At 42.6% G+C, this 24,893-nt stretch overlaps 1 protein-coding gene across 1 annotated transcript in view; it reads right to left on the minus strand.

Annotated features, from left to right (window-relative positions):
- RAD50 (RAD50 double strand break repair protein) overlaps positions 1 to 24,893 on the minus strand; it is a 917,823-nt gene that overhangs the window by 437,844 nt on the left and 455,086 nt on the right. Inside the window, exon 8 of the mRNA XM_053719284.1 lies at positions 17,401 to 17,566. Within this exon, the coding sequence (XP_053575259.1) occupies positions 17,401 to 17,566 (166 nt within the window). The remainder of the gene's footprint in view (positions 1 to 17,400; positions 17,567 to 24,893) is intronic.

A 24,893-nucleotide genomic window follows, 5' to 3' on the forward strand; every position in this document is an offset into this window, starting at 1 on the left:
AGAATGTGTCATACCTCAAGCAGTAAGAGACTGCACACTGTTCCCCCAACTGAAGTTAATTGCTCTCAACAGTCCTGTGTGGAACAGCCATGGATTTTAGTTACGGTGCTAAAATCATTTTCCTCATACAAACAGAAATCTTCATCTCTTTTCTGTTTCTGAGTAAATAGTACATACCAGCACTATTTTAAAATAACAAACTCTTGATTGAATAATAAAAACTACAGTTAAACACTAAAAAACTCTAAGCCATCTCCGTGGAGATGTTGCCTGTACAACGGCAAAGAGAATGACTGGGGTAGGCGGAGCCTAGGAGGGATCATGTGACCAGCTTTGCTGGGCTCTTTGCCATTTCCTGTTGGGGAAGAGAATATCCCACAAGTAAGGATGACGCCGTGGACCGGACACACCTATGTTGGAGAAAGTAACTGTTTTCTCCGTGTGACTTTTCTCCGCTCTGTAGTCTGTTTTCCGCGTCTGTTCACTCTCCGCTTGTGTTGTCCGTCCTCCACGGCGGGTGTGCAGCGCCTGGAATGGTGAAGTGCCCAGAGGGATCAAATTCCGGGTTAAAGTTCAGGTGGTGTCTCCAAATGGTAAAGTGCCGTTGTGCAGTGTTTAAGCCTATAGATACTAGACTTTGTAAGCACTCTGGGTTCGTATTCGTGGGTCCTGGGGCAGGGATTATACATGCCGAGACGGCTCACAAGTGTACAGTGACCGCTCAATGTACCTGTCCTATACATCAACGATACCTCAGCTAGTTAGAAATAAAGTGATAAGTGTTCAGGGTTTTAGTAAGCAAATTCTACCCGTTTCAGCCACCAGGGGCCTTTATAATCTTTGGTTGCCTGCAAATAAAATTTCAAAGCACGAACCACGTCCAAGTTGTGTAACAGACGTTCCTTCTTACAAGAAGGATTAGGACACAGAGAAGGAACAACAATTTCTTGATTGATATTCCTGTTAGTAACAACCTTAGGTAGGAACCCAGGCTTGGTACGCAAAACCACCGTATCAACATAGAACACAAGATAAGGAGAGTCACATTGTAATGCAGATAGTTCAGAAACTCTTCGAGCTGAAGAGATAGCAACTAGGAACAAAACTTTCCAAGATAAAAGCTTAATATCTATGGAATGCATGGGTTCAAATGGAACCCCCTGAAGAACTCTAAGAACTAAATTTAGACTCCATGGCGTAGCAATAGGTTTAAACACAGGCTTAATTCTAACTAAAGCCTGACAAAAAGCCTGAACGTCTGGAACATCTGCCAGACGGTTGTGCAACAAAATAGACAGAGCAGATATCTGTCCCTTTAGGGAACTAGCTGATAATCCTTTCTCCAATCCCTCTTGGAGAAAAGACAAAATCCTAGGAATCCTGATTTTACTCCAGGAGAAGCCTTTGGATTCGCACCAAAAAAGATATTTACGCCATATCTTATGATAAATTTTCCTGGTAACAGGCGTTCAATCTCCAAGCAGTCAGTTGCAGAGAAATTAGATTTGGATGCTTGAATGGACCTTGAATCAGAAGGTCCTGTCTGAATGGCAGAGACCATGGTGGAAGGGATGACATGTCCACCAGGTCTGCAGACCAAGTCCTGCGTGTCCACGCAGGCGCTATCAAAATCACTGATGCTCTCTCCTGTTTGATTCTGGCAATCAGACGTGGAAGGAGAGGGAAAGGTGGAAACACATAAGCCAGGTTGAACGACCAGGGTACTGCTAGATCATCTATCAGTACAGCCTGAGGATCCCTTGACCTGGAGCCGTAATGAGGAAGTTTGGCGTTCTGACGAGACGCCATCAGATCCAACTCTGGTGTGCCCCATAGCCGAACCAGCTGAGTAAACACCTCCGGATGGAGTTCCCACTCCCCCGGATGAAAAGTCTGACGACTTAGAAAATCTGTCTCCCAGTTCTCTACACCTGGGATATAGATCGCTGACAGATGGCAAGAGTGAGCCTCTGCCCATTGGATTATCCTTGAGACCTCTATCATCGCTAAGGAACTCTTTGTTCCGCCCTGATGATTGATATAAGCCACAGTCGTGATGTTGTCCGACTGAAACCTGATGAATCTGGCCGAAGCCAGCTGAGGCCATGCCTGGAGAGCATTGAATATCGCTCTTAATTCCAGAATATTTATCGGTAGGAGAGCCTCCTCCCGAGTCCACAAACCCTGAGCTTTCAGGGAATTCCAGACTGCACCCCAGCCCAGAAGACTGGCGTCTGTCATCACTATAACCCATTCTGGCCTGCGGAAACACATTCCCTGGGACCGATGATCCTGTGACAACCACCAAAGAGGAGAGTCTCTGGTCTCTTGATCCAGATTTATCTGAGGAGATAAATCCACATAATCCCCATTCCACTGATTGAGCATGCATAGTTGCAGTGGTCTGAGATGCAAGCGAGCAAACGGAACTATGTCCATTGCCGCTACCATTAGTCCGACTACCTCCAAACACTGAGCCACTGACGGCCGAGGAATGGAATGAAGAGCTCGGCAGGTGGACAAAATCTTTGATTTCCTGACCTCCGTCAGAAATATTTTCATGTCCATCGAGTCTATCAGAGTCCCTAGAAATGAAACTCTTGTGAGGGGGGAAAGAAAACTCTAATTTACTTTCACTTTCCACCCTTGAGACCTTAGAAAGGCCAACACTAAGTCTGTGTGAGACTTGGCTAGTTGGAAGGACGACGCTTGAATTAGAATGTCGTCTAGATAAGGTGCCACTGCTATGCTCCATGGCCTTAGAACCGCCAGAAGGGACCCTAGCACCTTTGTGAAAATTTGCGGCGCCGTGGCTAACCCGAAAGGAAGAGCCACAAACTGATAATGCTTGTCCAGAAAGGCGAACCTGAGGAACTGGTGATGATCTTTGTGGATAGGAATGTGCAGATACGCATCCTTTAAGTCCACGGTGGTCATATATTGACCCTCCTGGATCAATGGTAAGATAGTCCGAATGGTCTCCATCTTGAAAGATGGAACTCTTAGGAATTGGTTTAGGATCTTGAGATCCAGAATTGGTCTGAAGGTTCCCTCCTTTTTGGGAACTATAAACAGATTGGAGTAGAACCCCTGCCCCTGTTCTGCTTTTGGAACTGGGCAGATCACTCCCATGGTAAAAAGGTCTTCTACACAGCGTAAGAACGCCTCTCTTTTTGTCGGGTTTACAGACAATTGCGAAAGATGGAACCTCCCCCTTGGAGGGGAATTCTTGAAATCTAGAAGGTATCCCTGGGGTACAATTTCTACTGCCCAGGAACCTGAACGTCTCTTGCCCAGGCCTGAGCAAAGAGAGAGAGTTTGCCCCCTACTAGATCCGGTCCAGGATCGGGGGCTACCCCTTCATGGTGACTTAGTGGCAGCAGCAGGCTTTTTGGCCTGTTTACCCTTGTTCCAAGCCTGATTAGGTCTCCAGGTTGGCTTGGATTGAGCAAAGTTCCCCTCTTGCTTTGCAGCAGGGGAAGAGGTAGAGGGACCACTCTTGAAGTTTCGAAAGGAACGAAAATTATTTTGTTTGGTCCTTGTCTTATTTGACTTATCCTGAGGGAGGGTATGACCCTTCCCTCCAGTAATGTCTGAAATTATCTCTTTCAATGCAGGCCCGAATAGGGTCTTACCTTTGAAAGGGATGGACAAAAGCTTAGATTTAGATGACACATCAGCTGACCAGGACTTAAGCCATAACGCTCTACGCGCTAAAATGGCAAAACCTGAATTCTTAGCCGCTAATTTAGCAAGATGAAAAGCGGCGTCTGTAATAAAAGAATTAGCCAACTTAAGAGCCTTAATTCTGTCCAAAATATCATCTAGTGGGGTCTCCATCTGAAGAGTCTCTTCTAGAGCCTCAAACCAAAAGGCAGCTGCAGTGATTACAGGAACAATGCATGCTATAGGTTGAAGAAGAAAACCTTGATGAACAAAAAATTTCTTTAGGAGACCCTCTAATTTTTTATCCATAGGATCAATGAAAGCACAACTGTCTTCAATAGGTATAGTTGTATGCTTAGCCAGGGTAGAAATAGCTCCCTCCACCTTAGGGACCGTCTGCCATGAGTCCTTTATGGTGTCACAAATGGAAAACATTTTCTTAAAAACAGGAGGGGGAGAGAACGGAATACCTGGTTTATCCCACTCCTTAGTAACAATATCCGAAATCCTCTTAGGGACCGGAAAACAGAATTTATGCTTACCTGATAAATTACTTTCTCCAACGGTGTGTCCGGTCCACGGCGTCATCCTTACTTGTGGGAATATCTCTTCCCCAACAGGAAATGGCAGAGAGTCCCAGCAAAGCTGGCCATATAGTCCCTCCTAGGCTCCGCCCACCCCAGTCATTCGACCGACGGATAGGAGGAAAAATATAGGAGAAACCATATGGTACCGTGGTGACTGTAGTTAGAGAAAATAATTCATCAGACCTGATTAAAAAACCAGGGCGGGCCGTGGACCGGACACACCGTTGGAGAAAGTAATTTATCAGGTAAGCATAAATTCTGTTTTCTCCAACATTGGTGTGTCCGGTCCACGGCGTCATCCTTACTTGTGGGAACCAATACCAAAGCTTTAGGACACGGATGAAGGGAGGGAGCAAATCAGGTTACCTAAACGGAAGGCACCACGGCTTGCAAAACCTCTCTCTTAAAAATAGCCTCCGAAGAAGCAAAAGTATCAAATTTGTAAAATTTGGCAAAAGTGTGCAGTGAAGACCAAGTCGCTGCCTTACATATCTGGTCAACAGAAGCTTCGTTCTTGAAGGCCCATGTGGAAGCCACAGCCCTAGTGGAGTGAGCTGTAATTCTTTCAGGAGGCTGCCGTCCGGCAGTCTCATAAGCTAATCGGATGATGCTTTTAAGCCAAAAGGAAAGAGAGGTAGAAGTCGCTTTTTGACCTCTCCTTTTACCAGAATAGACAACAAACAAAGAAGATGTTTGTCTGAAATCTTTTGTAGCCTCTAAATAGAATTTTAGAGCACGGACTACGTCCAAATTGTGTAACAAACGTTCCTTCTTTGAAACTGGATTCGGACATAAAGAAGGTACAACTATCTCCTGGTTAATATTCTTGTTAGAAACAACCTTTGGAAGAAAAACATAATTTATGCTTACCTGATAAATTTATTTCTCTTGTAGTGTGTTCAGTCCACGGGTCATCCATTACTTATGGGATATATTCTCCTTCCCAACAGGAAGTTGCAAGAGGATCACCCAAGCAGAGCTGCTATATAGCTCCTCCCCTCACATGTCATATCCAGTCATTCGACCGAAACAAGACGAGAAAGGAGAAACTATAAGGTGCAGTGGTGACTGGAGTTATAATTTTAAAATTTAGAACCTGCCTGAAGACAGGGCGGGCCGTGGACTGAACACACTACAAGAGAAATAAATTTATCAGGTAAGCATAAATTATGTTTTCTCTTGTTAAGTGTGTTCAGTCCACGGGTCATCCATTACTTATGGGATACCAATACCAAAGCTAAGTACACGGATGATGGGAGGGACAAGGCAGGAACATTAAACAGAAGGAACCACTGCCTGTAGAACCTTTCTCCCAAAACCAGCCTCCGAAGAAGCGAAAGTGTCAAATTTGTAAAATTTGGAAAAAGTATGAAGTGAAGACCAAGTTGCAGCCTTGCAAATCTGTTCAACAGAGGCCTCATTCTTAAAGGCCCAGGTGGAAGCCACAGCTCTAGTGGAATGAGCTGTAATTCTTTCAGGAGGCTGCTGTCCAGCAGTCTCATAGGCTAAACGTATTATGCTACGAAGCCAAAAAGAGAGAGAGGTAGCCGAAGCCTTTTGACCTCTCCTCTGTCCAGAGTAAACGACAAACAGAGAAGAAGTTTGTCTAAAATCTTTAGTTGCCTGTAAGTAGAACTTCAGAGCACGGACCACGTCTAGATTATGCAAAAGACGTTCCTTCTTTGAAGAATGATTAGGACATAATGATGGAACAACAATCTCTTGATTGATATTCCTGTTAGAAACAACCTTAGGTAAAAACCCAGGTTTAGTACGCAGAACTACCTTATCTGAATGAAAGATCAGATAAGGAGAATTACAATGTAAGGCAGATAACTCAGAGACTCTTCGAGCCGAGGAAATAGCCATCAAAAACAAAACTTTCCAAGATAAAAGCTTAATATCAATGGAATGAAGGGGTTCAAACGGAACACCCTGAAGAACTTTAAGAACCAAGTTTAAGCTCCACGGAGGAGCAACAGCTTTAAACACAGGCTTAATTCTAGCCAAAGCCTGACAAAAGGCCTGGACGTCTGGATGCTCTGCTAGACGTTTGTGTAAAAGAATAGACAGAGCTGAAATCTGTCCCTTTAGCGAACTAGCGGATAAACCCTTTTCTAAACCCTCTTGTAGAAAAGCTAATATCCTAGGAATCCTAACCTTACTCCATGAGTAACTCTTGGATTCGCACCAATATAAATATTTACGCCATATCTTATGGTAAATTTTTCTTGTCACAGGTTTCCGAGCCTACATAGGACAAAAGAAAGAACAAAAAAGCGCACCCAGATTCAAGCGGATTTATTGGAACAAGTAGCCAGACGAAACACATATAGTAAGTAGCAAACTCACCAGATGCAAAGCATCACTGTACACATAGAACTATAGATGTATAGACGATCAAGCAGGGGTAGCGGTAAACAGCGGTATTAGAATCCACTTCTCACCCACAGGTATGATCACTAATATTCAAGCTTAAAATGTGTATGCTTTATACACAGAACACCTCAACGCGTTTCCCCCGTCTGAGCGGACGGGCTTTTTCAAGAGGAAAATAGTGAATGACTTGCAACAACAGGGAGGCCCCTATATACCTACAAAAAATCTATGCAGGTATAGGATACACCTGTGTTGGTGATTATAGCCACACCTTCAGGGGCAAGACACTCATTATTTAAAAACAACACTTAAATATCCAATGTAAAATAGACATTTCTAACATTAAATGTTATATTCAATAAAACAGTTATATACAATATTGCACACAAAAATATGTTATGCATAGCTTGACATTAAAAACATCAGGTTTAAAATCATGAGTCTATCTAGAACATTTCCTTCTTATACAAGTAAAAAGCTTAAAACATTTTTCTATAATGACTAAAATACTGATATCCAAAAAACAGAAAATAATAATCATCTTACATAGCCTGAAAAAAGCAACAATAGAAGCCATAGAGGAAAACAGTCAACAGAAATGGCTACATATGCGCTGCCACATCAATCTCTATATTTAACCCCAGAGGTGCCAAAGAGTTAATTTTGTAGATCCAGAGGGTCTCCAATTTACGTAGTTTTAAAAGCCTATCATGTTCACTAGGGGGGACCCAGTCTATTACTTGTATCTTTAGATTACCAGGATCACTATTATGACATTCCATAAAATGTCTTGGAACACTGTGTTTATTAATTTTCTCTTTTATGTTATAAATGTGTTCATAAAGTCTTCTTTTGATTTTTCTTTTGGTGCGGCCTACATAAAATAGGCCACACCCACATTCTAACAAATATACAACAGGTTTCCGAGCCTGTATTAATGTATCAATAACCGAATCCGAAAACCCACGCTTTGATAGAATCAAGCGTTCAATTTCCAGGCAGTCAGCCTCAGAGAAATTAGGTTTGGATGGTTGAAAGGACCCTGAATTAGAAGGTCCTGCCTCAGAGGAAGAGACCATGGTGGACAGGACGACATGTCCACTAGGTCTGCATACCAGGTCCTGCGTGGCCACGCAGGCGCTATCAGAATTACCGATGCCCTCTCCTGTTTGATCCTGGCAATCAGCCGAGGTAGCAACGGAAATGGTGGAAACACATAAGCTATGTTGAAAACCCAAGGGGCTGCTAATGCATCTACCAGCACCGCTCCCGGGTCCCTGGACCTGGATCCGTAACAAGGAAGCTTTGCATTCTGGCGAGATGCCATGAGATCCAGATCCGGTTTGCCCCAACGACGAATCAGTTGAGCAAATACCTCCGGGTGAAGTTCCCACTCTCCCGGATGAAAAGTCTGGCGACTTAGGAAATCCGCCTCCCAGTTCTCTACGCCTGGGATGTGAATCACTGACAGGTGGCAAGAGTGAGACTCTGCCCAGCGAATTATCTTTGAGACTTCCAACATCGCTAGGGAACTCCTGGTTCCCCCTTGATGATTGATGTAAGCCACAGTCGTGATATTGTCCGACTGAAATCTGATGAACCTCAGCTTTGCTAACTGAGGCCAAGCCAGAAGAGCATTGAATATTGCTCTTAATTCTAGAATGTTTATTGGGAGGAGTTTCTCCTCCTGAGTCCACGATCCCTGAGCCTTCAGGGAATTCCAGACTGCTCCCCAGCCTAGAAGGCTGGCATCCGTTGTTACAATCGTCCAATCTGGCCTGCGAAAGGTCATTCCTTTGGACAGATGAACCGGTGACAACCACCAGAGAAGCGAATCTCTGGTCTCCTGGTCCAGATTTAGCAAAGGGGACAGATCTGAGTAATCCCCGTTCCATTGACTGAGCATGCATAGTTGCAGCGGTCTGAGATGCAGGCGCGCAAATGGCACTATGTCCATTGCCGCTACCATTAAGCCGATTACCTCCATGCACTGAGCTACCGATGGGCTTGGAATGGAATGAAGGACACGGCAAGCATTGAGAATCTTTGATAACCTGGACTCCGTCAGGTAAATCTTCATCTCTACAGAATCTATAAGAGTCCCTAGAAAAGGAACCCGTGTGAGTGGTAACAGAGAACTCATTTCCACGTTCACTTTCCACCCATGCGACCTCAGAAATGCTAGAACTATCTCTGTATGAGACTTTGCATTCTGAAAACTTGACGCTTGTATCAGAATGTCGTCTAGGTACGGAGCCACCGCTATGCCTCGTGGTCTTAGTACCGCCAGAAGTGAGCTCAGAACCTTCGTAAAAATTCTCGGGGCCGTGGCTAACCCGAAGGGAAGAGCCACAAACTGGTAATGCCTGTCTAGAAAGGCAAACCTCAGGTACCGATAATGATCTTTGTGAATCGGTATATGAAGGTAAGCATCCTTTAAGTCCACCGTGGTCATATATTGACCCTCTTGGATCATGGGTAGGATGGTTCGAATGGTTTCCATCTTGAACGATGGTACCCTTAGGAATTTGTTTAAGATATTTAAGTCCAAGATTGGTCTGAAGGTTCCCTCTTTTTTGGGAACCACAAATAGATTTGAGTAAAATCCTTGTCCCTGTTCCGATCGCGGAACTGAGTGGATCACCCCCATGATTAAGAGGTCTTGTACACATTGTAGAAATGCCTCTCTCTTTACTAGGTTTGTCGATAACCTCGAAAGATGGAACCTCCCTTGTGGAGGAGAGGATTTGAAATCCAGAAGGTATCCCTGAGATATAATCTTTAACGTCCAGGGATCCTGCACATCTCTTGCCCAAGCCTGGGCAAAGAGAGAAAGTCTGCCCCCCACTAAATCCGTCTCTGGATAGGGGGCCCTGACTTCATGCTGTCTTAGGGGCGGGAGTAGGCTTTCTGGCCTGCTTGCCCTTGTTCCATGACTGGTTGCCTTTCCAACCTTGTCTGTAACGAGCAGTAGTTCCTTCCTGTTTTGGAGCGGAGGAAGTTGATGCTGCTCCTGCCTTGAAGTTACGAAAGGCACGAAAATTAGACTGTTTGGCCTTTGGTTTGGCCCTGTCCTGAGGAAGGGCATGGCCCTTACCTCCCGTAATGTCAGCAATAATTTCCTTCAAGCCGGGCCCGAATAAGGTCTGCCCTTTGAAAGGAATGTTAAGTAGTTTAGACTTGGAAGTTACATCCGCTGACCAGGATTTAAGCCAGAGCGCTCTGCGTGCCTGTATGGCGAATCCGGAATTTTTAGCCGTAAGTTTGGTTAGATGTACTACGGCATCTGAAACAAACGCATTAGCTTGCTTAAGGGTTCTAACTTTGCTCAAGGCCTCATCCAACGGCTCTGTGCGAATCGCCTCTTCCAGAGACTCAAACCAGAATGCCGCTGCAGCCGTGACAGGCGCAATGCATGCAAGAGGCTGCAATATAAAACCCTGTTGAACAAACATTTTCTTAAGATAACCCTCTAATTTTTTATCCATTGGATCTGAGAAAGCACAGCTATCCTCCACCGGGATAGTGGTACGCTTGGCTAACGTAGAAACTGCTCCCTCCACCTTAGGGACCGTCTGCCATAAGTCTCGTGTGGTGGCGTCTATAGGGAACATTTTTCTAAATATCGGGGGAGGGGAAAAAGGCACACCGGGTCTATCCCACTCCTTACTGATAATTTCTGTAAGTCTTTTTGGTATAGGAAAAACGTCAGTACACACCGGTACCGCATAGTATCTATCCAACCTACACAATTTCTCTGGAATTGCCACCGTGTCGCAATCATTCAGAGCCGCTAATACCTCCCCTAGTAACACACGGAGGTTCTCAAGCTTAAATTTAAAATTTGACATTTCTGAATCCGGTCTCCCCGAATCAGAACCGTCACCGACAGAATGAAGCTCACCGTCCTCATGTTCTGCAAGTTGTGACGCAGTATCAGACATGGCTCTCGTGTCATCAGCGCGCTCTGTCCTTAACTTAGAGCTATCGCGTTTGCCCCTTAATTCGGGCATATTATATAATACTTCTTTCATAACATTAGCCATATCATGTAAAGTGATTTGTAAGGGCCTAGATGTACTAGGTGTCTCAATCCTACGCATCTCCCGAGCGGGAGACGCAGGTACTGACACGTGAGGAGAGTTAGGCGGCATAACTTCCCCCTCGTTGTCTGGTGATAGCTTCTTTATCGGTACAGATTGACTTTTATTCAAAGCAATATCAATACAATTGGTACACATCGTTCTATTGGGCTCCACATTGGCTTTTGAACATGATGAACAAACAGTTTCCTCTGAATCAGACATGTTTAAAACAGACTTAGCAATGAAACTAACAAGCTTGGAAATCACTTTCAATAAGTTTTACAAGCAATATAAAAAACGCTGCAGCGCTTCAAAAATACAGATATAATTACACAATTCTTAACAAGAAGTGTACTATTAGCAGAGTATTGCACCCATTAGCAAAAGGATGATTAACCCCTCGATACACAAAACGGATAAAACAGATATCAATTAAGATTTAACGCTTTTAATCACAGTCAGCACACTGTCACAGATCTGCTGTGACTGATTACCTCCCTCACAAATGAAATTTGCAGACCCCTGAGCTCTCTAGAGACGTCCTGGATCAAGGAGGAAGAAGCAGAAAGACTGTGCAATAATTTTAACTGCGCAACCAGGCGCTAAAACAAGGGCCCTCCCACTCCAATCACAACAGTGGGGGCCCTGATATAACGGTTTCCATGCAGAAAAATATGTTAGCCATGTGGAAAAAATCATGCCCAAAGCGATTTATCACCAAAGTACCTCACAAAAAACGAATAACCTGCCAGTAAACGTTTTATTAAAAAACAACATTTTTCAATGTCATGCAAAGCTATCACTAAGCCTGCTACCAGTCGCTACCACTGCAGAGAAGGCTTAAGTATTATTTCAGTGTTAACAGTATTTTCTCAGTCAAATTCTAGTCCCTAGAATATAACTCGACTGCGCATACATTTATCAGCCTGATACCAGTTGCTACTACTGCATTTAAGGCTGTACTTACATCATACGGTAACAGCAGTATTTTCTTAGTCAATTCCATTCCCAGAAAATAAAGTACTGCACATACCTCATTTGCGGAGGACCCCGCATGCTATTCCCAGTTTCTGAAGTTACCCCACTCCTCAGAATGTCGAGAACAGCCAGTGGATCTTAGTTACGCCTGCTAAGATCATAGATAAAAAACGCAGGCAGTTTCTTCTTCCAAATACTGCCTGAGATAGAAAAACAGCACACTCCGGTGCCATTTAAAATAACAAACTTTTGATTGAAGAATAGTTAAGTAAAAACTCCAGCTCCTCTCGCGACCTCCTTCTTTGTTGAGGGTTGCAAGAGAATGACTGGATATGACATGTGAGGGGAGGAGCTATATAGCAGCTCTGCTTGGGTGATCCTCTTGCAACTTCCTGTTGGGAAGGAGAATATATCCCATAAGTAATGGATGACCCGTGGACTGAACACACTTAACAAGAGAAACCAGGCTTAGTACGCAAAACCACCTTATCTGCATGGAACACCAGATAGGGCGGAGAACACTGCAGAGCAGATAACGCTGAAACTCTTCTAGCAGAAGAAATAGCAACCAAAAACAAAACTTTCCAAGATAGTAACTTAATATCTATGGAATGTAAAGGTTCAAACGGAACCCCTTGAAGAACTGAAAGAACTAGATTTAGACTCCAGGGAGGAGTCAAAGGTCTGTAAACAGGCTTGATCCTAACCAGAGCCTGAACAAATGCTTGAACATCTGGCACAGCTGCCAGTCTTTTGTGTAGTAAGACAGATAAAGCAGAGATCTGTCCCTTTAGAGAACTTGCAGATAATCCTTTCTCCAAACCTTCTTGTAGAAAGGAGAGAATCTTAGGAATTTTTATCTTATTCCATGGGAATCCTTTGGATTCACACCAACAGATATATCTTTTCCATATTTTATGGTAAATCTTTCTAGTTACCGGTTTTCTGGCCTGAACCAGAGTATCTATCACAGAATCTGAAAACCCACGCTTTGATAGAATCAAGCGTTCAATCTCCAAGCCGTCAGCTGGAGGGAGACCAGATTTGGATGTTCGAATGGACCCTGAACAAGAAGGTCCTGTCTCAAAGGTAGCTTCCATGGTGGAACCGATGACATATTCACCAGGTCTGCATACCAAGTCCTGCGTGGCCACGCAGGAGCTATCAAAATCACTGAGGCCCTCTCCTGTTTGATCCTGGCTACCAGCCTGGGAATGAGAGGAAACGGTGGAAATACATAAGCTAGGTTGAAGGTCCAAGGTGCTACTAGTGCATCTACTAGAGTCGCCTTGGGATCCCTGGATCTGGACCCGTAGCAAGGAACCTTGAAGTTCTGACGAGACGGCATCAGATCCATGTCTGGAATGCCCCATAATTGAGTTAGTTGGGCAAAGATCTCCGGGTGGAGTTCCCACTCCCCCGGATGGAATGTCTGACGACTCAGATAATCCGCTTCCCAGTTTTCCACACCTGGGATGTGGATCGCAGATAGGAGGCAGGAGTGATCCTCCGCCCATTTAATTATTTTGGTCACTTCTTTCATCGCCAGGGAACTCCTTGTTCCCCCCTGATGATTGATATACGCAACAGTCGTCATGTTGTCTGATTGGAATCTTATGAATCTGGCCTTTGCTAGCTGAGGCCAAGCCCTGAGAGCATTGAAGATCGCTCTTAGTTCCAGAATGTTTATCGGGAGAAGAGACTCTTCCCGAGACCATAGTCCCTGAGCTTTCAGGGATTCCCAGACCGCGCCCCAGCCCACTAGACTGGCGTCGGTCGTGACAATGACCCACTCTGGTCTGCGGAAGCTCATTCCCTGGGATAGATGGTCCAGGGTCAGCCACCAACGGAGTGAATCTCTGGTCTTCTGATCTACTTGAATCATTGGAGACAAGTCTGTATAGTCCCCATTCCACTGTTTGAGCATGCACAGTTGTAATGGTCTTAGATGAATTCGTGCAAAAGGAACTATGTCCATTGCTGCAACCATCAACCCTACTACTTCCATGCACTGCGCTATGGAAGGACGTGGAACAGAATGAAGAACTTGACAAGTGCTTAGAAGTTTTGACTTTCTGACCTCTGTCAGAAAAATCCTCATTTCTAAGGAATCTATTATTGTTCCCAAGAAGGGAACTCTTGTTGACGGAGACAGAGAACTTTTTTCTATGTTCACCTTCCATCCGTGTGATCTGAGAAAGGCCAGAACGATGTCTGTATGAGCCTTTGCTGTTGACAGGGACGACGCTTGTATTAGAATGTCGTCCAAGTATGGTACTACTGCAATGCCCCTCGGTCTTAGAACCGCTAGAAGGGACCCTAGTACCTTTGTGAAAATCCTTTAAACACCAAAAACTCTTAGCCATCTCCGTGGAGATGTTGCCTGTGCAACGGCAAAGAGAATGACTGGGGTGGGCGGAGCCTAGGAGGGACTATATGGCCAGCTTTGCTGGGACTCTTTGCCATTTCCTGTTGGGGAAGAGATATTCCCACAAGTAAGGATGACGCTGTGGACCGGACACACCAATGTTGGAGAAACACATCAGTGTAAGCAGGAACCTCTAAATATTTGTCCATTTTACACAATTTATCTGGAACTACAATAGGGTCACAATCATCCAGAGTAGCTAAAACCTCCATGAGCAATAAGCGGAGGTGCTCTAGCTTAAATTTAAATGCCGTCATATCTGAATCTATCGGAGAGAACATCTTTCCTGAATCAGAAATCTCTCCCTCAGACAGCAAATTCCTCATTCCTACTTCAGAACATTGTGAGGGAATATCGGATACAGCTACTAAAGCGTCAGAAGGCTCAGCATTTGTTCTTAACCCAGAGCTACAGTGCTTCCCTTGCAACTCAGGCAGCTTAGATAAAACCTCTGTGAGGGTAGTATTCATAACTGAAGCCATATCTTGCAAGGTGAAAGAATTAGACGCACTAGAAGTACTTGGCGTCGCTTGTGCGGGCGTCACTGGTTGTGACACTTGGGGAGAACTAGATGGCAAAACCTGATTTCCTTCTGTCTGAGAATCATCTAATGCCAAACTTTTATAAGTCAAAATATGCTGTTTGCAATTTATAGACATATCAGTACAAGTGGGACACATTCTAAGAGGGGGTTCCACAATGGCTTCTAAACAAATTGAACAATGAGTTTCCTCAGTGTCAGACATGTTTAACAGAGTAGTAATAAAGCAAGCAAGCTTGGAAAACACTTTATTTAATGAAAAAAAACACAATTTGCAAAAACGGTACTGTGCCTTTAAGAGAAAAAAAAGGTATACACAAACTGCAAAACAGGTTAAAATTGCTTCAATTTTTCTGAAATTTTAACAGTGTACCCACTAAGCTTTAGAAGGATTGCACCACAAGTTAATAAGCAATAAACCCCCAAATGAAAAAAACGGATTAAAATATGTCTAAAACCGGTTAAAAACCCCTAAAGCACTTTGCCACAGCTCTGCTGTGGCCCTACCTGCCCTTAGGAAGCGATAATATGGGGTTTAAAGCTACAATAAGTCCCTCAGAAGACTCTCAGGACCTCAGGAGAAGTTGCTTGCTGCTTGTAAATGTAGGCCCCGCCCACCTCACTCGAAGTTGCTGGGGCCTACACAAAACTAACAAACCCTGCCTGAAACCCATGTGGGTTATAAACAACCCCAAAGAACCCTCAATAAAACAGAAAACGTTACTCCCAGACACAAAAACGTTTGCCCCAAATTCACATAACAAACTGAGTGCCCACAAAAAATTAACCCTTTATGCAAGCTAGTAAAAACCTATGATAACACTAGGATTACTGCTTCCCCTTACCCTAATGGGGACACTCAGCCTTTCTGAGTTAACACAGTCTCTGCAGAAAATATGACTGAACATACCTCATTGCTGTATAGCAAGAAACCGTTCCTCACACTGAAGTTTTCCTGTACTCCTCAGCTCATGTGGGAACAGCAGTGGACCTTAGTTACAAATGCTAAGATCATCATCCTCCAGGCAGAAATCTTCATCTATGTCCTGCCTGAGAGCAAATAGTACAACACCGGTACCATTTAAAAATAACAAACACTTGATTGAAGATAAAATAAAACTAACAGTTTAACACCTGTTAAGCAGGCTACATATTTTTTAAATGGGACAAGACTTAGCCAAACACAGGAGGAAAGGGATTTGGGAGTAGTAATAGATAACAAGCTAAAGATGGGTGCACAATGCAGGGCAGCGGCTTCAAAGGCTAATAAGATACTAGCATGTATTAAAAGAGGCATTGATTCAAGGGAGGAAAGCATAATTCTGTCATTATATAAAGCCCTGGTAAGACCTCACCTTGAGTTTGGAGTGCAGTTCTGGGGACCAATTGCTAAAAAAGATATTGCAGAACTAGAAAAAGTTCAGAGAAGGGCCACAAAGCTAATAAGGGGATTGGAGAAATTAACCTATGAGGAGAGGCTAGCCAAACTGGGTCTGTTTTCTTTAGAAAAAAGGCGCTTGAGAGGTGACATGATTACTTTATATAAATATATTCAAGGCCCATATACAGAGATGGCAGAAGCTCTGTTTATTCCAAGAAAATTGTTTCTGACAAGAGGTCATAATTTAAGGTTGGAGGAAAGGAGATTTAATCTCCTGCAACGGAAACGTTTTTTCACTGTGAGAGCAATAAAATTGTGGAACTCATTACCAAAGGAGGTAGTGAATGCCAATACCATAGATACATTTAAAAATAGTCTGGATAAGTTTCTGTATACAAACAAAATTCATGGATATGATTGCTAGTATTAAATGGGTCACATTTTAATGGGGTTATTTAAGCTTAACTGGAGCTTTTTGTAAGTATTTTAGATTTGTATAGGTTGAACTCGATGGACTTCAGTCTTTTTTTTCAACCTTATCTACTATGTTACTATGTTACTATGTTACCTCTTCTCTTTACTCTTCCTGCTTAGAGCCAGCAAAGAGAATGACTGGGGGGTGGAGTTAAGAGGGGTGCTATATAGACAGCTCTGCTGTGGTGCTCTCTTTGCTACTTCCTGTCATGAAGGACAATATCCCACAAGTTAGGATGAATCCGTGGACTCGGTACATCATGCAAAAGAAAATCTATTTATGGCATTCAGTTTCAGTAAATAAGAAATCAGAAAGCAGCTAACTCATCAGCTGGGGGACCAAGCAATGATTGTCCAAACAACCCTCTGGCAATATGCCTATGCTCTGGAATCCTCTTAGTGTCTTAGCGGTCTGAAGTGCCTCTTCTAGAAGCAACAACATACAGGCAAGGTTAAGGGAGAAGGTAGAACCTTAGTCATGCTGATATTAAGATGGACAGAACTAAAAATGTATGGGGCTCGGTAAGGGGGAGTCTTAGCTAGCAAGGATCAGGCAAGATACATCTGTGTGTTAAATGGGTGGTGTTAAATGGGTGTTGTTAAATGTTACCTACAATGCCCCCATATGAAAGTGCAGAAGGTCTTTCTGTATCCTATGTTTTCCATTGCCCTTCAAATGTACACTCCATGAATTACTACTGTATCTGCTCTGGGCTGGCTAGGAGTAAGCTTGTAGTCAACTCAGTGCACACATGAAATTCAAAGGAGCATGCAATTATGAGAGCAGTGAAAAGCCCTAGAGGTAGCAGAGATGTAGTTGAGTTCACAACTAGAAAAGATCTTTTAGGAAGGTATGCATAAGAGCACAATTAAGTGATTACCTTGCTGGACTAGCAAATCGCCCTTTTCTCGGTTGAGTCTTTGCGAGTCTTTTACTGCTCTATCCAGATCACGCTGATGTTCAGTCAGCTTTCGCTCCTTGTCTCTCACAGTTCTTTGATGGTTTTGGTACATCTCATTGAGTTGATCATCTGTCCCTTGAAAAACCTAAGTGTTATAGTAGCAAAATAGAGAGAAGCAGAAAGACTGTATATTGTATAAGTGTATATGTATAATGAACAATATAAACAAGCTAAATGATGAACTGTATAAAAGTTTTCAAAGCTTAAATTAAACTCTATGTTGTCCGGAGTCACTTAATTAAATTACCTGCAAAATAAAGTCAAAAGAATCCCACAAGGGGTTTAGACTCAAAAGCATGCACTTAAATAGCATTTCAAACTACCCCTTAGTATGTAAACATCTGGGAAAGAGTTCGGGTTTAGTAAATTAAAACTTAACTTTTATTGTATATTCTTATTTTTAAAATACATATAAGTGTGTGTGTGTGTAAAGTGATTTAAAAACACAAAGACTCGAGATTGCGTGTAATTCAATAAAGTAGAGTGCTGGTAGTCTCAGAAGGAATATATAGACCGTTGTTCTAATATCTGGAGATATTAGAACAACGGTCTATATATTCCTTCTGAGACTACCAGAACTCTACTTTATTGAATTACACTCAATCTCGAGTCTCTTTGTGTTTTTAAATCACTTTACACGCACACACACTTATATGTATTTTAAAAATAAGAATATACAATAAAAGTTAAGTTTTAATTTACTAAACCCGAACTCTTTCCCAGATGATGTTTATATACTAAGGGGTAGTTTGAAGTGCTATTTAAGTGCATGCTTTGAGTCTAAACCCCTTGTGGGATTCTTTTGACTTTATTTTGCAATTGTTTTTGTGCACAAGCACTCTAGCTCGTAAGAAAATAAAATTGAGTAAAGATACAATAGAGCATACCCTTCTGAATTTTGTAGTGCTATTGCTTTCCTTTTTCCCTGTATAATTAAATTACCTGACTAATATGCGTCCTGTGAAGGAGAGACTCTTTACAATTTAATGTTCAGTAATGATGATTTATGCACAAGGGTGGAGAAAGTAAAAACTAACATACAAAAGGGTAAACATTCAAATAAATCTGATTGCTTAAAGTTCAGTACTGTGTACTATCGAAGTGAGTAGAAACTAGACATGTGCACTTGGCGTTTTTTTATATAAACAAATGCAGAATATGGCCAGGGGTAGTGGCAAACAATTTCATTTGTGTGAAAGTACAACACACAAAGATCTGAATATACATAGATCGTTGTGTGTTGCACTTTCACATGAATAAATCCAGCTCTGAAAAACAAAATGTATGCTTACATGATAAATGTCTTTATTTCCGGGCATGGAGAGTCCACGATTCATTCCAATTACTAGTAGGAATTCAACTCCTGGCCAGCAGGAGGAGGCAAACAGCACCGCAGCAGAGGTGTTAAAGGGACACTGAACCCAAATTTTTTCTTTCGCGATTCAGATAGAGCATTACATTTTAAGCAACTTTCTAATTTACTCCTATTATCAAATTTTCTTCATTTCTTGGTATCTTTATTTGAAATGCAAGAATGTAAGTTTAGATGCCGGCCCATTTTTGGTGAACAACCTGGGTTGTCCTTTCTGATTGGTGGGTAAATTAATCCACCAATAAAAAGTGCTGTCCATAGTTCTGAACCCAAAAAAAGCTTAGTTGCCTTCTTTTTCAAATAAAGATAGCAAGAGAATGAAGAAAAATTGATAATAGGAGTAAATTAGAAACTTTCTTAAAATTTCATGCTCTATCTGAATCACAAAAGAAAAAATTTGGGTTCAGTTTCCCTTTAAGTGTCACTTCCCTTACCCATATGCCCCAGTTATTCGGCCGAAGGAAACGGAAAAAGATGATAACACAAGAGTATAGAGGTGCCTGAGGTTTGTATACAAGAAACTTAAATTAAATAAGGGCGGGTTGTGGACTCTCCATGCCCGGAAAGAAAGAAATTTATCAGGTAAGCATAAATTTTGTTTTCTTTCCTATGGCATGGAGAGTCCACGATTCATTCATATTACTAGTGGGAACTAATACCCAAGCTAAAGGACACAGAATGAAAGGGAGGGAGAACAAGACAGGTGGACCTAAACAGAAGGCACCACACCGCTTGAAGAACTTAACTGCGAAAGGAAGCCAGCCAAGGCAAAAGTATCAAATATGTAGAATTTGGAAAATGTATGCAAAGAAGACCATGTAGCCGCCTTGCAGATTTGTTCCACAGAAGCTTCATTTTGACGAGAAAGCCTTAGTGGAATAAGCCGTAATTCTCTCAGGGGGCTGTTGTCTAGCTATCTCATAAGCTAACCGGATAACACTTCTCAAAGAGAGAAAAAGAGTAGTAGAAGAAGCCTTCTGACCCTTACGCTTACCAGAAAAAACAATGAACAGGGTAGAAGATTGCCGAAAATCATTTAGATTGAAGGTAAAAATTCAGAGCACACACATCCAGATCATGCAAAAGATGTTCCTTCTGGGAAGAAGGATCGGGACAATAGGAAGGAACCACAATTTCCTGATCAAAATTGCTATCCGACACTACCTTAGGAAGAAAACCCAGCATACAGCCGCAAGAAATATAAGGAAGGAGAATCACACAGCAGAGCCGAAGTTTGGAAACTCTGCGAGCAGAAGAATAGCAATAAGAAACAAAACCTTCCAAGATAATTTATTATCAACAGAATGCAACGGCTCAAACGGAGGCTACTGCAAAACGTCAGAGCAAGATTAAAGCTCTAAGGTGGAGCAAAAGGTTTAAACGCAGGCCAGATTCTGACCAGGGCCTGAACAAAAAAAGAAAAAACATCTGGCAGATCTGCCAGATGTTTGAGCAAAAGAATAGCCAGAACAGAAATCTGACCCTTCAGAGCGCTGACTGACAAACCTTTCTCCAGACCCTCTTAAAGGGAAGACAAAATTGGGGGTACCCTTACCCTGCTCCAAGAGAGACCTTTTGATTCACACCAATAAAGAAATTTGCACCAAAATTTTGGTAAATCCTGCAAGTAACGAGTCTGAAGCACGGTATCAACGACCTTCTCAGAGAAGCCACGCCTAGCCAAAACGAGGTGTTTAATCTCCAAGCAGTCAACTTCAGGAAATCCAGATTTGGGAGGATGAAGGGACCCTGAAGTAGAAGGTCATTCCTCAGAGGTAACCTCCAAGATGGAGAAGATGACATTGACCCCAGATCCACAAACCAGATCCTGAGAGGCCAGACAGGAGCTAATAAAATCACAGAAGCCCTCCTTTGTTTGATGTGAGCAACGACTTGTGGAAGACGAGCAAACGGAGGAAAAAGGTATGCTGGACCGAAGTTTCAAAGAACCGCTAGAGCGTTATGCAGAGTGGCTTGAGGATCTCTTGATCTTGAACTGAACCATGGGAGCTTGGCGTGTTGACATGCCATCAGATCCAACTCCGGAACCCCCCACCTGAGGGATATGCTTGAGAATACCTCTGGATGGAGAACCCACTCCCTGGGATGAAAGGTCTGCCTGCACAGAAAATCTGCTTCCTAGTTGTCCACCCCTGGAAGGTGGATGACGGATAAGAGACAATTGTGAGATCCCACCAACTGAAGAATGCAGGTCACCTCCTTCATTGCTAACTAACTCCTAGTTCCTCCCAGGTGGTCGATGTAAGCCACGGAGGAAATGTTGTCCGACTGGAAATTGATAAACGGTACCAAGGCTAGTTGAGGCCAAGCTGTCAAGGCATAGAAGATTGCTCTCAACTTTAAAATGATCATGGAAAGAGAAGACTCTTCTCGAGTCCAAATACCCTGAGTTTTAAAGGAGACCCAAACTGCTCCCCAGCCTGACAGGCTGGCGTCAGTGCTTAAATTTAGCCTGGAAGGTCTCAGAAAGATTGTACCCATAGACAGCAGGTCCTGCGAAATCCACCAAGAAAGAAAGTTGCAAACAAGAGGTTACTGCAGAAATATAAGGAAAATTCGACCAGTCTTTTAAATAAAATAAAAACGGCATTCTACCTTCACACATAAACTTCATATCCCAGAATACCATCTATAGGAAAACCGAAGAAAACACTTAACATATGTCCCTAGAAAAACAACTGCACCGAAACAGAACTCCAAGTTAACATGCTTGCCAGCAATGCAGAAAGAACCTGAGGATAGGGCTCTTAAATCACAGATACGGCTGCCATCTAAAACAGACCCATATAAAGTTATGCATATAACTATTTAGAAGCTAGAGTGTCGCAGCTTACATGAGTTTTACTGCTGAACCACATGATAGCCTTTGCTGAGCAGATATGTCCCTTCTCGATAAAAGCGCGTCAAATAAACCACCATTGGCGAGAAGAGTCACGGCATAACAAGACAGAGACCTAAAAATGACACTGACTATACTTTGCTATAGAGAACCGCTATTAGAAGCGATTAGCGCCACAGGGGAGGGTAGAAGCTTAAAATATAAAGAGGACCACGGTCGCGTGGTCTCATAAGAATAAATAAAAGCATACTACCCATACACATGAACAGGAGCTCGAGTGTTAAACAATTATACACTGGAGAATCCTGAATATAAACCCCACATACAGTATCCTTGGGGTTAAACCCGTAAACCATTCATAGAGACCAGTCTGCTGTTCGAGATAATAGGAAGGGTTATCTCTGCCTATTCATAGGACTTGGATTGCCTTTAAAGGTTTAATTGAAGACAATCCTTGCTACAAGGCTTGGCCATGCAGTATACACAATCTCATGAGACATTACCAACATAGCTACACTGGATGTGATGTTAGGAGTCTAAATTCATAGACAACAGTGAGCTATGCCTCTCAAAGATTTAAACAGAGGCTCCGTCACTCTAATAAATGAACTGGCATCAGAGTGCATAACAGTGAAAAAGCCATATTCAAACTCTGTAGATCACAGATATTCCTACCCCACAAAGTATTAAAAACAGCAAAAGCCCCCCCCCCCCCCTTTAGCTGCTTAGCCCCCTCACTGAGACCATAAGCCAAGGAGGGATAAGGGAATCAGGGACTTAACAGCTTTCTCAGCAGCCCCGCAGTGTGACAGAAAATCTTTCTCCTGACAGTGACCATGGAGCTTCAGCTGCAGAATAGGACAGGAAAGCGTCTTAGATGTGACAAATAAAACAAAAGCTGACATGGACCTGTAGACAAGAAAAACAGATTAACCAACCCTGGTTTTCTATAAAGGGGTAGCATTAATGTTAGAAGTTAAGCAAAGACTACCTCAACGTCTTCTAACTGCTAAAAGCCACCATTACTCTTACTAAAGAGATTGACATGGATACAGCATAGCCCCAATTCTTGCTTGCAGGGAAAAGTACCCATTAAAGGATTAAATATCTTCAGACACCATTTTCGCACATCCTCCCGTGATAGAGGCAAAGAGAATGACTGGGGGTTATGGGTAAGGGAAGTGACACTTAACAGCTATGCTGGGATGCTCTTTGCCTCCTCCTGCTGGCCAGGCGTTGAATTCTCACTAATAATTGGAATGAATCGTGGACTCTCCATGCCATAGGAAAGAAATAGCCAAATTCTGCTACCTGTTGCCATATTTGGCATTAATTTTTTTAAGTAAATGCTTAATGCACAAGCCTAAAATCTGAAGTTACAACAGTTACAAAGCCCACAAAAATTATTTAGAGATCAGACCAGGAAAAACATAATTTATGTAAGAACTTACCTGATAAATTCATTTCTTTCATATTAGCAAGAGTCCATGAGCTAGTGACGTATGGGATATACATTCCTACCAGGAGGGGCAAAGTTTCCCAAACCTCAAAATGCCTATAAATACACCCCTCACCACACCCACAATTCAGTTTAACGAATAGCCAAGAAGTGGGGTGATAAAAAAGTGCGAAAGCATATAAAATAAGGAATTGGAATAATTGTGCTTTATACAAAAATCATAACCACCACAAAAAAAGGGCGGGCCTCATGGACTCTTGCTAATATGAAAGAAATGAATTTATCAGGTAAGTTCTTACATAAATTATGTTTTCTTTCATGTAATTAGCAAGAGTCCATGAGCTAGTGACGTATGGGATAATGATTACCCAAGATGTGGATCTTTCCACACAAGAGTCACTAGAGAGGGAGGGATAAAATAAAGACAGCCAATTCCTGCTGAAAATAATCCACACCCAAAATAAAGTTTAATGAAAAACATAAGCAGAAGATTCAGACTGAAACCGCTGCCTGAAGTACTTTTCTACCAAAAACTGCTTCAGAAGAAGAAAATACATCAAAATGGTAGAATTTAGTAAAAGTATGCAAAGAGGACCAAGTTGCTGCTTTGCAAATCTGATCAACCGAAGCTTCATTCCTAAACGCCCAGGAAGTAGAAACTGACCTGGTAGAATGAGCTGTAATCCTCTGAGGCGGAGCCACCTCCATCGGAGGCAAAGTTTGTAAAACTAAATTGTGGGTGTGGTGAGGGGTGTATTTATAGGCATTTTGAGGTTTGGGAAACTTTGCCCCTCCTGGTAGGAATGTATATCCCATACGTCACTAGCTCATGGACTCTTGCTAATTACATGAAAGAAAAGCAAATCATAAAAATGTGTATCATTCAGTTATTCTTTATATGGTTTTAATATGATTGTAAAAAAATGTTTTATTGGTAAGCATAAACCTAGTTTTATTTCACACTTTCATAGAACTTTGTTCACTATGTTCACTACAGATGGACCCGTTATAAAGCTGAATACATGAAGGCAAGGATGGGGTAAAATACAAAGCAAGAATGGGGTCAAATACAGAGGCGTAACTAGAAACCACAGGGCCCAGGTGCAAGAATCTAAGAAGGGCCCCCCCCCCAAAAAAAAGTGAATCAGATTACGTCTGTGAGATGGTCTGACCCCCTATAACTGTATATAGTGACTCTGCTTAACCCACCAGTACTATATATAGTGAGTCAGTGACACAGTCTGTAACACTGGCACCAATTATCTCAGACAATAAGCATTGTGATATTACTGTGACACTGGCACAAATTATCTCAGACAATAAGCACTGTGATATTACTGTGACACTGGCACCAATTAGCTCAGACAATAAGCACTGTGATATTACTGTGACACTGGCACCAATTAGCTCAGACAATAAGCACTGTGAAATTACTGTGACACTGGAACCAATTAGCTCAGACAATAAGCACTGTGATATTACTGTGACACTGGCACCAATTATCTCAGACAATAAGCACTGTGATATTACTGTGACACCGGCACCAATTAGCTCAGACAATAAGCACTGTGATATTACTGTGACACTGGCACCAATTAGCTCAGACAATAAGAACTGTGATATTACTGTGACACTGGCACCAATTATCTCAGACAATAAGCACTGTGATATTATACTGTGACACTGGCACCGAGATAATTCCCTGAATACACGACAAAAAG

This window comes from Bombina bombina, chromosome 6 (assembly GCF_027579735.1).
Source record: "Bombina bombina isolate aBomBom1 chromosome 6, aBomBom1.pri, whole genome shotgun sequence".
NCBI classification, from domain to species: domain Eukaryota; kingdom Metazoa; phylum Chordata; class Amphibia; order Anura; family Bombinatoridae; genus Bombina; species Bombina bombina.